At 41.1% G+C, this 15229-nt stretch overlaps 1 protein-coding gene across 4 annotated transcripts in view; it reads left to right on the plus strand.

Moving 5' to 3' along the window:
* Window positions 295–15229, plus strand: part of BLM (Bloom syndrome RecQ like helicase) — a 95135-nt gene continuing 80200 nt past the window's right edge. For 2 of the 4 annotated variants that reach the window (XM_021097881.1, XM_021097884.1), the window contains exons 1-2: window positions 296–410; window positions 1886–2031. In XM_021097881.1, coding sequence (XP_020953540.1) covers window positions 2018–2031 — 14 coding nt within the window. In that variant the 5' untranslated portion in view covers window positions 296–410; window positions 1886–2017. Of the gene's footprint in view, window positions 411–1885; window positions 2032–15229 lie in introns of all 4 variants that reach the window. The other 2 variants (XM_021097882.1, XM_021097885.1) reach the window with 2 other exon arrangements.

Here is a 15229-nt window from a genome sequence, read left to right on the forward strand (position 1 = left end):
TGGCAAATCTCAGGCTCTCCTTAAACTCTGGGGTTTTCAGTCCCTCCAAAGTCTGGTCCAAGGCACCTGTTTTATTTTCAGCCTTTACCAACACTGTGGGACACACTGAAAAACAAAGAACCGCCCCCTCCTTCCCCAGCCCTGGAAGCCAGGGAGTTTAACCGCGGTCACCTGACCTCGCGTTCCCGGCTCTGATTGGACTTTGGAAATACGTGTCTCTCTCCGCCCCAGCAGCCCAAGCGGGGCGGGGACAGGTGCCACGGGGCGACGGTATTGGTCGGCTTCTTCAGGACGCAGCCAATCGGAATCTGCCGACCTCAGGCGCGAAGTGAGCTGGCGCGCTGCGCGGGGGCTGCGGCGGCGCGGGGAGTTTGGATCCTGGTTCCGCCCGCTCCGACCTTGTGGGAGAGGTGAGTGTGGTCCCGTACTTTGCAGGTTCGCCTGGCCCAGTCCCATTTTCGGCCACCTGGCCCGGGGGTGGAGAAGAAGCCCTCGCTGGTTCCTCCAGTTGCCCGACCCGGTCCGGCTAGGCCTGCTGAGTCCACTTTTCCCGGGAGCAGCCTGTGAGGAAAGCACAGACGCACGTGGGTTCTTAGAGTGGGAAACAGAGGCTCGCGGGCGGCGGAGAGCTTTACCAGGGTGTCCCAGGGCGTTGTGGCAGAGCCGGCCTAGCACCCCTTATGTTCTCGTTTATGTACTCCAGTGCCTCCCCTGATGCCAGGCCCAGTGCAGTCACTACCCTGATCTCTGGCACTATCCCCGTTTACCTCTCGAGAGAAAACTAAAACTCTTCTATTTTTTCTATAGCCTTCCACAGTCATGGGCCAGGCTATGGTATTTTGAGTGTCTTCTATGTGCCACGTTCATGGCACCCCCTTTATCTTTGTGTGTGTGTGTGTGTGTGTGTGTCTTTTCTGTCTTTTTAGGGCGGCACCCGCGGCCTACAGAGATTCCCAGGCTAGGGGTCTAATCGGAGCTGTGGCCGCCGGCCTACGCCACTGCCACAGCAACACCAGATCCAAGCCGCCTCTACTACCTACACCACAGCTCATGGCAACGCCAGATCCTTAACCCACTGAACGAGGCTAGGGATCGAACCCGCGACCTCATGGTTCCTAGTCAGATTCGTTTCAGCTGTGCCACGACGGGAACTCTGGCACCCCTGTATCTTAACAATTGTAGTTTAACAATACCCCAGCAAAGGGAAATGGTTAAGGACTTGGGCTGTATCAGGTTGCCTGGGTTCGAGTCCCGGCTCTTTCGAGTACTAGCTCAGTGACGATTCAACTGTTACTTAAAGTGCCTTGGTTTCCTTCTGTCATTTGAGAGAAAGGACCTATTCTTCATTCTGGAGTTTTTGTTAGTATCGAACGACTTAATACTTGTAGTAAGTGCTTCAAAGAGTACTTGGTATATGCATAATAATGGTTCTGTTACCACCATCCAGAGAAGCAGACGATTGTTCTCATTTTAGGCGTGGAGACTCTATCCCAAAGAAGCATCTGATGGTTGAGTTCCCGTCGTGGCGCAGTGGTTAACGAATCCGACTAGGAACCATGGGGTTGCGGGTTTTGTCCCTGCCCTTGCTCAGTGGGTTAACGATCCGGCGTTGCCGTCAGCTGTGGTGTAGGTTTCAGACGCGCGGCTCGGATCCCGAGTTGCTGTGGCTCTGGCGTAGGCCGGTGGCTACAGCTCCTATTGGACCCCTAGCCTGGGAACCTCCATATGCCGCGGGAGCTGCCCAAGAAATAACAAAAAAAGACAAAAAAAAAAAAAAAAAAAAAAAAGAAGCATCTGATGGTTAAATGCTAGAGATAAGATTTGAACTACGTACTGCCTGACTCCAAAACATCTTACACGACGTGATTTCTCCTGTACACCTTAGGTGCCCTTAGGTTACTTGGAACTTTGAACGCCTAAATGGAGCCTGAGATGGAGCAAGGTGCCTGACAGCTCCTGGTGCTACCAGCGTGGATAAATAACACTCCTGTGCCTCTGTCAAGATTAAGAGGCAGAAATGAGGGAGACTGGGTGAGAAACCAGAAATTGGAGATGGGGAGAGGCAGAGTATTCTGTGTGAAGAATAGTAAATGGAATTAAATTGAACCAACATTTAGTTAGCCAGGCTGCTGTGAGAACGTAGCTTATAGTCTAGTAGGAGGAAATGAAATTTCTGGATCTTGAGTCCTTTTTGTTTTGTTTTGTTCTGTTTTGTTTAGGCCCACACCTGCGGCATATAGAGGTTCCCAGGCTAGGGGTCATTTTGGAGCTGTAAAGGCTGGCCTCTGCCACAGCAACGAGGGATCTGAGCCTCCTCTGTGACCTACACCACAGCTCAGGGCAACACCGGATCTTTAAAACCCACTGAGCAAGGCCAGGGATTGAACCCGCATCCTCATGGATATTAGATTCGTTTCCACTGAGCCACGATGGGGAACTCCTTGAGTTCTTTGCAGTGTCAGTCCCTGTGATAATCACCTTATACCTCCCAGTAACCAGGAGTGGTAGCCTTTATTTTACCAATGAAGAAACCCAGAGCGTAAAAATTGGGCAGACACCATAATCTAGTGTTGTAAAAGAACAATACACAGGGGAATTAGACACATCCAGTTTAGGTAGTCACTGTTACTGTCCATGAGGAGAGATAGAAGGGAAGGAAATAAGGGGAGTAAGATTTTAAATATATCTGAAATCTCTTAAGCTTTTAAAAAAGAAGTGGGATGGAGTTTAACTTCTTAAATTTGATTAGTGGGTACCTGGGTATCTATTTCATGTTCTTTTCTAAATGTTTGATATATTTAAAGTTAAAAAGAATATATATAATATACAATTAAATATGAACATCTTAAATATAATAATAGTTAAATATACATATTTATTTTTTTATAATTTATTTTAAATGTAACACATTACATTCTATTGAAGTATAGTTGATTTGCAATATTGTGTTAGTTTCAGATGTATAGCGTAGTGATTCAGCATTTTTGCAGATTATACTCCATTAAAAGTTATTTCAAGATGATGACTAATGCGCTGTTCAAAGTCAGAAAGAGACAAAAATCCATATGATATCACTTTAAGTGGAGTTTAAAATGTGACGCAAATAAATTTATCTACGAAACAGAAACAGACTCACAGACATAGAGAATTGTGGTTGCAGGGTGGGAGAGGGATAGACTGGGAATTTAGGATTGGCAGATGCAAACAATTATGTGTAGGATAGATACACAACAAGGAACTACTGTGTAGCACAAGGAACTGTATTCAACTATATCCTGTAATAAGCCATACTGGGAAAATATAGAAAAGAAATATATATATATATTTCACTTTTGCTGTCTATCAGAAACTAACAGCATTGTAAATCAACCATACCTCAATAAAATAAATTTAAAAATATATATATCCTTGTTACTTATCTAGTTTATACATAGTTTGTTAATACCATACCCCTAATTTGTTTCTCCCCTTTGATAACCTTCCTTCAATAGTTTGTCTATATCTGTGAGTCTTTTACTGTATGCACATGCATTTGTTTGTATTATTTTTTAGATTTCACATCATAAGTGATATCATACAGTATTTGTCTTTGATTTATTTCACTAAGCATAGTATTCTCTATGTCCACCCATGTTACACCAAATGGCTTTCATTCTTTTTTATGGCTGAGTCATATTCCTTTGTATACATACACCACTTCTTTTTTATCCATTCACCTGTCTGGTGGGCACTTGGGTTGCTTCCATGTCTTAGCTATTGTAAATAGTGCTGCTTATGAACATTAGGGTTCATGTATCTTTTTAAATTGGTATTTTCATTTTTTCTGGATGTATATCCAGGAATGGAATTGCTATCATATGGTAGTTCTGTTTTTAGGTTTTGGGTTTTTTTCCTGACTATTCCCACAGCACATGGACATTCCTGAGCCAGGAATCAAACCTGCATCATAGCAGCAACCCCAAGCTGCTGCAGTGACAACACTAGATCCTTAACCCACTGCATCACAAGGGAACTCCTGTTTTTATTTTTTGAGGAACCTCCATATTGTTTTCCATAGTGGCTGTATCCTGTCAATGGTGTACAAGAGTTCCCTTTTCTCCACTTCCTCTCCAAAATGTTATTTGTAGGCTTTTTGATGACAGCCATTCTAGTAGATGTGAGGTGATATCTTACAGTTGTTTTGATTTGCATTTCTCTGATAATTAACAGTGTTGAGCATCTTTTCATGTGCTTGTATGTCTCCTTTGGAAAAAATGTCTATTCAGGTCTTCTGCCCATTTTTTTACTGGGTTTTTTGTCTACCCAGCACCACTTGTTGAAGAGACTGTCTTTTCTCCATCGTATGTATGTTCTTGCCTCCTTTGTTATAGGTTAATTGAGCATAGGTGTGTGGTTTTATTTCTGGGCTCTCTACTCTGTTTTGTTGATCTCTGTGTGTGTTTTTGTGCCGATATCATGCTGTTTTGATTACTGTAGCTTTGTAGTATAGTCTGAAGCCTGAAAGAGCCTTGGTTTTTTCCTCAAGGTTGCTTTGGCAATTCAAGGTCTTTTGGTTCCATATGAATTTTAAAATTATTTGTTCTAATTATGTGAAAAATGTGGATATTTTGATAAGAAGTGTGTTAAATCTGTAGATTGCTTTGGATTATGATCTCTGTGTTCCTTTTAAGGGAAGAAAGGACAGAACAAAGAGGTCCAAGGTAATTGCAGGATTTGGGGAGCTAAATGCCAAAAGCCTCTGTGGGTCTCCATCGCCTTTAGCATGATACATGAGGACTTAACCACCTGCTATTCTACCTTTTACAACCTTCACCCTGTCTGGAATGTTCCAGTTGTGCTTCAAGGTCCATTTCAGTGATCTTTGAAAAGCTGCTCTATGATTTTCCTGAGTTTTACCTTCATCTGGGAAGCCATAAGACCTACCCCATTTCATGTAATTATTTATTGACATGTCTATTATATCATGCTGGTCTAGAAGCTCACTGAGGGGAGTAATTAGGTCTTGCTCATCTGTGTTCTCAGGTACCTCCTGTGATCTCTGGCATAGAGTGGAAAATACAAGTCGAAATCACCTAAAGGGAGTTCTTGGAGTTAGGACATGGGGACTTTTTTCTCTAGCATAGTAAGGAACTTTCGAATTTACTTTATCTGAAAAGTCCTCTATTGTTGTTGTTTTTCTTTTTTTCTTTCTTTCTTTTTTTTTTACAGCAGCACCCACAGCATGTGGAAGTTCCCAGACTAGGGGTCACATCAGAGCCACAGCTTTAGGCCTGTGCCAAAGCCACAGCAACACCTGTGGCTGAGCCACATTTGTAACATATACCGCAACTTGCAGCAATGCCTGATCCTCACTGAGCAAGGCTAGGGATTGCACTCACATCCTCATGGAAACCAGTCAGGTTCCTAACCCGCTGAGCCACAAGGGAACTCCTAAAAAAGTCCTTTCTCTCTTTTTTTTTTTTTTTTTGCTTTTTAGGGCCACACCCGCGGCATATGGATGTTCCCAGGCTGGGGATCAAATCAGAGCTGCAGCTGGCGGCCTATACCACACCAACTAGGGATCCGAGCCAGGTCTTCAACCTACACCACAGCTCATGGCAATGCTGGACCCTCAATCCACTGAGCAAGGCCAGGGGTCAAACCTGTGTCCTCATGGATACTAGTCAGATTTGGTAACTGCTGGACCATGACAGGAACTCCAAAAGTCCTCTCTCTTAATGAAACATATTCTCAGTGTCAAGAAAAATATTGCAGTCTTGGAAACACTTCACCCATTTTTATTTTTTCATGAAATTTAAATGTAAAATTTTCCAAATTTTGGCCATACAGATTTCTTAGATAGCTGTAACTCTAATGTGCTCATAATTTAGTGGATTTTTTTCAATTTTAAATTAACCCTTGTAGTTTCTCAGTCTTCATGGTTGTCATTTATCTTGTAAATTATCACAGTATTTCACTTTTCTTCTTGGTTTAACAGGTGTGAAATGTTGCTTCATGCTATTAATTATTAGAAAAGTTGAACATTTTTCCATAAGATTATTTTGTGTGTGTATATTTTGGTGAACTGTGTGTTTATATTCCCTGATCATATGTTCATAGGAACTTTATGTGTTATTAATATTAATCCTTTGGGGATTTTTTGGGGTTTTTTTGTTTGTTTTGTTTTTTTGTCTTTTTGCTATTTCTTGGGCCACTCCCGAGGCATATGGAGGTCCCCAGGCTAGGGGTCTAATTGGAGCTGTAGCCACTGGCCTATGCCAGAGCCATAGCAACGCAGGATCTGAGCCTCAATTGCAACCTACACCACAGCTCATGGCAATGCCAGGTCCTTAACCCACTGAGCAAGGCCAAGGATCGAACCCACAACCTCATGGTTCCTAGTCGGATTTGTTAACCACTGAGCCACAAAGGGAACTCCTGTGTGTGTTCTTATACATATGTCCTGGTGCACATGTTCCTACATTTGTATTTAAGTAAATGTAGGACTGTTGGGTCAGAGTATGTGCATTTCACTTTCTGATATAGTGCCATGTTGTTTTCAGAAGTAGTTGCAGTCCTACCAGTGTATTAGGCTTGCCATTGCCTCACACCCTTTCTAATATTTGGTGTTGTGTTTTTGATTTTTGTCTAATGGATATATATTTTTTTTCTTAGGTTTTAATAACCTGGATTTTTAGTGAAGTTGAGCACCTTGTTTGTATGTTTGTTTTAAGAGCCTCTTTAAGTTTTCTGTCTTTTCTATGGAGCTGTTGTTTTCTTATTTTGTAAGAGTTATTTTTTTATATTCCACATAATAGTTAATTTGTTATATATGTATATATAGATGTATATGTATTGCAGATATCCTCTACTCTGTGGCTTTTAAAATGGATTTAATATAATTGTAGTCAGCTATTTTAAAACACATTTTATTGTGAAATAACATATTTCATACAGAAATGTGCAAGGAAAATCTATATAAGCTGTGCAGGAATGAGTTAACATAGGAGGCCTGAGACTTATCTTTAGAAAGACCTGCTTACAAAATTGGCCCTTGGCAGGTGTCTGGGAACTTGGCTTTTGAAACCTTTCATAAGCTGATAAGATTGTTTTGCCCACCTGGGGCACTAACACTTGCTTTCATTCTGAGAATCTGGAATTTTGGTGTTAAAGAGTTCCTATATGACCAGCCCTGGATAAAAACCGTAGACAGTGTATCTGTAGTGAGTTTCCTAGGGCAGAAATACGGCACACACATAGCTGCACTTTCCTCGAGAGAGAATGTGCTGTCCTGGGAGGCAGAGAGCAAAGGAAGCCGACACATGGGTTCTTGCAGACTGATTCATCTTTTCTCCTTGCTGATCTGGCGAGGTGTCCTTACTGTCTGTTGCTGTAATAAAACTTAGCTGTCAGTAGGACTGTATGCCAAGTCCTGGAAGTTGTTCATCACTGAACATGAGGGAGTGGTCTCTGGGGATGGCAGAAACAGCAGCTTAATGACATTTATCAAAGCAAACACCTATGTCCCAGGTAAGAAATAGAACATTGCTAAAACCCTTAGAAGCCTCTTGTCTGCTGCTATCTCATCCTCTACCCCAAAGATAACTATTATCCTAACTTTTGTGCTAATCAGTACCTTGCTTTCTTTTATATTCAGGTGTCTCAAGTCTTAGTGCTATTTTAAGCTAGTTGGCACACAAAAGAGTATTAATTAAAATGTAATTCAATTTTCTAATCTTTTTTTTTTTTTTTTTTTTTTTTGTCTTTTTGCCATTTCTTGGGCCACTCCCAAGGCATATGGAGGTTCCCAGGCTAGGGGTCGAATTGGAGCTATAGCCACTGGCTTATGCCAGAGCCACAGCAACTCGGGATCCAAACTGCGTCTGCAGCCTACACCACAGCTCACGGCAACGCCGGATCCTTAACCCATTGAGCAAGGGCAGGGATCGAACCGCAACCTCATGGTTCCTAGTTGGATTCGTTAACCACTGCACTGCGATGGGAACTCCTCTAATCTTTTTCTTGTTAGTCCTTTTTGTTTCTTGGTTGAGCAATCTTTTTTTTTTTTTTTTTTTTTTTTTTTTGCTATTTAGGGCTGTACTTGTGGCATATGGAAGTTTCCAGGTGAGGGGTCAAATCTGGGCTTCAGCTGTAGGCCTGTGCCACAGCTTGCAGCAATGCTAAATCCTTAACCCACTGAATGAGGCCAGGGAGGAACCTACATCCTCATGGACAGTAGTCAGGTTCCTAACCCGCTGAGCCATAATGGGAACTCCTGAGAAATCTCTCGGAAGTTAGGAAATTATTCTTCTGTAGTATTTTCCAGAAAATTTATTGTTTTGCCCTTTACATGTAGATCTGCAGTTCACTTGAAAGTGATTAATGTGCATGGAGTGAAGTAGGGTTTAAATTTAATTTCTTCCCCATGTAGATATCTAATGTCGCAGCACCATTTACTAAGAAGACTCCTTCCCTAGTGCTCTCTAGTGCCACTTTTGTCATAAATTAAGTGTCTGTACGTTGGCTTGCTTGTTCCACTGGTCTGTTTGCCTGTCCTTACATCAATATCTCATTGCTTTTAAAGATTTTTAGTTAAGTCCTTTTATGTCTGTCAGAGCAAGTTTTCTCATCTTGTAGTTCTTTAGTAGTATATTGACTATTTTTAGAATTTTGCATCTCCATATAAATTTTACACTCAGTTATTAAGTTCTTCCAGGGGGGAAAAATAAAATTTGGATTGGAGTTGCCTGAAGTTATAGATCAATTTGGGAAGAATTGGCGTCTTGATAATATTGTCTTCCAGTCATGACTATGGTTCACATATTTGTCTTTTTCCTTAATTTCTTTTAATTATTTATAATTTTTTGAATAGTCATGGAGATAGTTTGGTAGATTTACTATTTTTAATATTTAAATTTGTATGCCATTGTGAGTGGTAAGTTTTCTGAAATTTTATTTTCTAAATATTGCTGGTATATAAAAATATAATTAATTTTTGTTATTATTTTTTAATAGTTATTTCCCCAACACAGTTTTTTTTCTACTGTTACACATACATGTACACATTCTATTTTCTCACATTATCCTGCTCCATCGTAAGTGACTAGACATAGTTCCCAGGGCTACACAGCAGGATCTCATTGCTCATCCATTCCAAAGGCAATAGTTTGTATCAATCCCAAGCTCCCAAATTACCCTACTCCCTCCCCCTCGGCAACCACAAATCTATTCTCCAAGTCCGTGATGTTCTTTTCTGTGGGAGGAAGGTTCACTTATGCCTTCTATTAGATTCCAGATACAAGTGATATCATATGGTGTCTGTCTCTCTCTTTCTGACTTACTTCACTCAGTGTGAGAGTTTCTAGTTCCATCCATGTTGCTGCAAATGGCATTATTTCGTTCTGTAGAATTAATTTTTATGTATTGATCTCATATCCAGCAGTCTCCCTAAACTCACTGCACTAGTTTTCTGCTGTAGCAGATTACCACAAATTCAGTGGCTGAAAACAGCACAGATTTATTATCTTACAGTTCTATAGCTGCAAAGTTGAATGAGTCTCACTGGGGTAAATTCAAGGTATTGGTAAGGCTGCGTGCCTTTCTGGAAGCTCTGGGAAAGAATCTGCTTCCTTTGCCCTTCACAGCCTCTTGAGCCTCCATTAATCTGAAGATACTTTTAGTTGTTCTGTATACAAATTGTATCACTTGTTAATGTTAATGTTCTTGCTTCTTTCCTGTTCTTGTACCTTTTATGTACTGTTCTTGCCTTCCTGCTCTGGCTTAAGCTTCCAGGGCATATCATATGGAAGTAAGGAGGGTAGGCATCCTTGTACTGCTCCTGATCTAAAATGATAAGCTTTCTGGAAGTTTCTATTGTGGCCCAGCAGTAACGAGCCCGACTAGTATCCATGAGGACACGGGTTTGATCCCTGGCCTTGCTCAGCAGGTTAAGGATCTAGTGTGCTGTGAGCTGTGGTGTAGGCCGGCCCCTGTAGCAATGATTCAACCCCTAGCCTGGGAACTTCCATATGCCACAGGTGCAGCCCTTTACTAGAAAGCAAAAAAATGAAATGAAATGAAAGCTTTCTAAATTTCATCTTACTGGAGGTTTGTTAATTTTTAAATTATGTATCGCCTTTGTAGGATTAGGGAAGTTCCCTATTATTGCTTATTTGATAAGAGTTTTCATCATGATTGTATTTCATTGTGAATGCATAGTTGATTTTATTATTCTGCAGCTCTTGAGAAAAATCATGATTTTTCTGCTTTAATAATTTATCAAACTATATTAATTGATTTTTTAAAAGGTTACCAATCATGATTCCTGAGACAATACAACTTGGACATAGTATATTTTATACATGGCTGGATTTGGTTTGGTAACATATTGTTTGGGATTTTTTTGTAGCTACATTTATGCATAAGAATTGGCCTATAGTTTTTCACTGCCTTTGCAGAATTTTGTACCAAAATTATGCTAGCGTCATAGAGTGAATTGGGAGGTTGGGTCTTTCTGTACTTTGGAATCATTCATAAAATTGGAATTTTAAATAAATTTTAAATTTAAAAACTGGGATACTGTCATAATTGCTCAGAAGAATTAACCAGCTCTCTACTGTTGATGCTATCTTTATAGGTAGATTTTTAACCACAGATTTTTTTTTTTTAAACTGGCTATAAAGGCTGTTAGGTTTTCTATTTCTTTTTATATGAGTTTTGATAAGTAACTTCGTAAAGAAATTTGCCCCTTTTGTCTAACTTTTAAATTTTATTAACACAGTTGTTTGTGACAACCTATTACTGTATTTTAACGTCTCTAGTATATGTAGTTAATTTTCTTCCTTTAGTCCTGATATTGACTTATTTGTATCTTTTCTCTTGTTTTTAATAAGTCTTTTCACAGAACAAACTTGGTTTATTGATTCTATTATATGTGTATCATTTTAGCTCTTTATAATTTCCTTTTTTTTCTGTTCTCTTTGGGCTTATTTTGTTTTTCATTTCCACGTGAAAAAGATATGAGAGATACTTTCTGTTCATTCATTTTCATCTGTCTTTTCTCATAATTAAGGCTGTATATTTCCCTGTAATTACTTCTTTTTTTTTTTTGCTTTTTTTTTTTTTTTTTTTGCTTTTTAAGGCTGCACCTGTAGCATGTGGAAGTTCCCAGGCTAGGGGTTGATTCAGAACTACAGCTGCCAGCCTACACCACGGCCACAGCAACACGGGGTCCAAGCTTTATATGTGATGTACAGCACAGCTCATGGCAATCAATGCCTGATCCCCAACCCACTGAGCAAGGCCAAGGATCAAACCCACATCTTCATGGGTACTAGTCAGGTTTCTTTCTGCTGCACCACAACGGGAACTCCTGTAATTATTTCTTTAGTTGCACTTCACAAGTTTTTTATATGTAGACTCATTATTGTTCAGTTCAGAAATATATTCTAATGTGCACTCTGTAATCTTATTTGATCTATGGGGTTTTTTTTGTTTTTTGTTTTTTGTCTTTTTGCTATTTCTTTGGGCCACTCCCGCGGAATATGGAGATTCCCAGGCTAGGGGTTGAATCCGAGCTGTAGCCACCAGCCTACGCCAGAGCCACAGCAACGCGGGATCCGAGCCGCGTCTGCCACAGCTCACAGCAACCCACTGAGCAAGGGCAGGGACCGAACCCGCAACCTCATGGTTCCTAGTCGGATTCGTTAACCACTGCGCCATGACGGGAACTCCTGATCTATGGTTTTTAAAAGAAGTATATTTCTTTATTTCCAAACATGAGGATTTTCTAGATCCATCTCTCTTTCCCTCATTTTTTTTTTTTTTTTTTTTTGCTTGAAAAATTAGGAGCTCCTGTCGTGGCTCAGTGGTTAATGAATCTGACTAGGAATCATGAGGTTGTGGGTTCAATCCCTGGCCTCGCACAGTTGGTTAAGGATCTGGCATTGCTGTGAGCTGTGGTGTAGGTCGCAGATGTGTCTTGGATCTGGTGTTGCTGTGGCTCTGGTGCTCCAATTAGACCCCTAGCCTGGGAACCTCCATATACTGCGGGTGTAGCCCTAGAAAAGACCAAAATAAAATAAAATAAAAAAATAAAACCTATGGAAAGGTAGCAGGATTAGTCCAGTAATAATATATCTTCTCAGGTGTGCATTTTACATCCATAAAAATGGCTCAGGAGTTCCCATCGTGGCGCAGCGGAAATGAATCTGACTAGAAACCATGAGGTTGCGGGTTTGATCCCTGGCCTTGCTCCGTGGGTTAAGGATCTGGTGTTGCCGTGAGCTGTGGTGTAGGTCGCAGACTTGGCTCGGATCTAGTGTTGCTGTGGCTGTGGTGTAGGCTGGCAGCTGTAGTAGCTCTGATTAGCCTCCTAGCCTGGGAACCTCCATATGCCATGGATGTGGCCCTAAAAAGCAAAAAAAAAAAAAAAAAAAAAAAGCCTCATATTAATCAACCTTAAAAATAAAATATCCTGGAGCTCCTGTTGGGGCTCAGCAGTAACAAATCCAACTAGTATCATGAGGATGTGGGTTTGATCCTGGCCTTGCTTGGTTGAGGATCTGGCATTGCTATGGCTGTGGTGTAGGTCGGCAGCTGTAACTCTGATTCCACCTCTAGCCTGGGAATTTCCATATGCCACAGGTGCAGCCATAAAAGAAAAAAAAATCCAACTTCAGTGGCTCTGGTTGTGATGGAGGCATAAGTTTGATCCTGGCCAGCGGAGTGAGCTAAAGGATCCAGAGTTGCAGCTTGGATTCAGTTCCTGGCTTGGGAACTTCCATATGCCATGGGTGCAGCCCTTAAACAACAAAAGAAAGAAACAATTTGAGCATCAATGTAAATAATGACAGTAATGGATTACAACCCACTGAATAAATTAAGAATCTCTATTGATAGAAGTTCCAGGCCAAGGATCAAATCCGAGTCCTTTGGTGGCAAAACTTCAACCTTTGCCACCACTGTGGCAACATGAGATCCTTAACTCACCTCACCAGGTGGGGGATGAAACCAGTGCTGCTACAGAGACAAGCTGGATCATTAACCCACTGGGCCACAGTAGGAACCCCCCACATTCACTTTTGGAATAACTTCATCAGCCCAGAGAAACTTCATACCCCTAGCCATCACCCCTCAATCTAACCAGCAGCCCTTGCCCCAGTCAGTCATTAATCCTGCTCTCTATAGGTTTGCTTATCCAACTATAATATTCCAAGTTTCATCATTATTGTAGCATTTATCAGTACTATTTTCTTGAATCTGAGGATTCGTGTCTCTTTCATTCTGGAAACTTCCCAGCTGTTACCATTTCAAATATTCTGTCCCAAGTTCTCCTCTTTTTCTGTAACTAGATTCCTAAGCTAGATTTATGTCAAACTTTCTTACTTTAGCTTCCATATCTTTTAACTTCTCATATTTTCCATGTGTTTTCTTTTTTCTGTGTATACATCTATTAAGTCAGAAACTATGAAGGCTCTTAAAATTTACCCTGCTTCTAATCTGACAAGTTAGCTTCTTACAGATATTTATACAAACACACACACACTTACACGTGTACTGCCAGGACGCAAGACCCCTGGTCAGAAATACGGTTGATTTATCACAGGAATATCTCACACCTACTCCCTGTACTCTGACTCCCACAAGGTGATGTGATGAGGGCTAGATGATACATGTGCATACAATTGAGTGCGTCATGGGGAAGGACCCCCCAAATTCAGAGACTCTGAGAACTGGCACATCTGCACTTCTTTCCAAAGAGATTACTTTCTACTTTCAAATGTAGGTGAGAGGGGAAGAGGCCTTGAGGTTTATAATGCTGAATGTAGGGCAAGGTCTCCAGGGAGAGAAAAGAAAGGGTTTCCTCTTAACTACTGTGAGACATCTCTGGAGGGGTAACTCCAGGTCTTTCCAAAGGAATACAGTATCTCTAGGTGCTGAGACCATTTGCTGCTTAACATGTCCTTTGCTCAGAAGGCTTGGCCTGTGTAGGAATGTGAGAAATCCTTGGAGACAGATCCTGGACACTTACTTCTGATTCTCCCCTGTTTGCTAGTTATCTCTTTAGCTGTGTATAGTCCATAGTCTACTGGTAAATCCACCTGCTGAATTCTGAATTTTGGTTATTGTATCTTTCATCCCCAGCAGTTTGGTTGGCAAGGTCAAATTTATAGTTTTCTGTTTACTGCAGGTATTTCCAAGCTTTGCCTTTATTTTTGTAAACATAAGTTTAATTGCCTTATCTGATGTCTGATACTGTTTGACTGTTTCTGTTACAACTAGTTCTCATTCCTGGTACCTAGTTTCCTTGTGTGCTTAGCTATTTTTGTCTGTGCTTGCTCCATTGTCTTGTTGTGGAAACTATTTAAGGCCTAAGATCAGGGATAATCCTCCAGAGACATTTTTGCATTTGCTTCTGCCAGGTGTCTTGGAGTTAGAACTACTTTAATCTAAATTCATGACTTGAATTTTTTTTTTTTTGATTATGTAGGTAATAAAAATTGTTTTGAGCAGTTTCTGTCGTGGCTCAGCAGAAATGAATCTGACTAGCAACCATGAAGATGTAGGTTCGATCCCTGGCCTTGATCAGTGGGTTAAGGATCTGGTATGGCTGTGGCTGTGGCATAGGCCAGCAGCTACAGCTCTGATTCGACCCCTAGCCTGGAAACCTCCATATGCTGTGGGTTCAGCCCTGAAAAGCAATAATAATAATAATAATAATAATAATAGTGTTGATGGGCGTTCCCGTTGTGGCGCAGCAGAAACAAATCTTACTCAGAATCGTGAGGTTGTGGGTTCGACCCCAGCCTTGCTCAGTGGGTTAAGGATCTGGCATGGCTGTGAGCTGTGGTGTAGGTCACAGATTCAGCTAGGATCTGGCGTTCTGTGGCTCTGGCATAGGCCGGCAGCTACAGCTCTGATTAGACCCCTAGCCTGGGAACCTGCATATGCCATGGGTGCGGCCCTAAAAAGACAAAAAATAATATAATAATAATAATTGTGTTGAGGTGATTTGGGGGCTTGTGGTTTCATTTAACTTCCTGTAAGAGACTTAGGATATTTAATAATTTCTTATTTTATCCAGCAATAATCTAGAGCAATTGTCAACAAGGCTTTTCTGTAAAGGGCTAGATAGCAAATATTTCAGGCTTTGCAGACTAGACATTCTCTGTTGTAATTACCTACTGGGTGCTTAAAGCAACCATCGGAAGTCTGTGAGCAAATGGGCATGGTTGTGTTTCAGTAAAAC

The sequence above is a fragment of the Sus scrofa genome, chromosome 7 (genome assembly GCF_000003025.6).
Source record: "Sus scrofa isolate TJ Tabasco breed Duroc chromosome 7, Sscrofa11.1, whole genome shotgun sequence".
Taxonomy (NCBI): Eukaryota; Metazoa; Chordata; class Mammalia; order Artiodactyla; family Suidae; genus Sus; species Sus scrofa.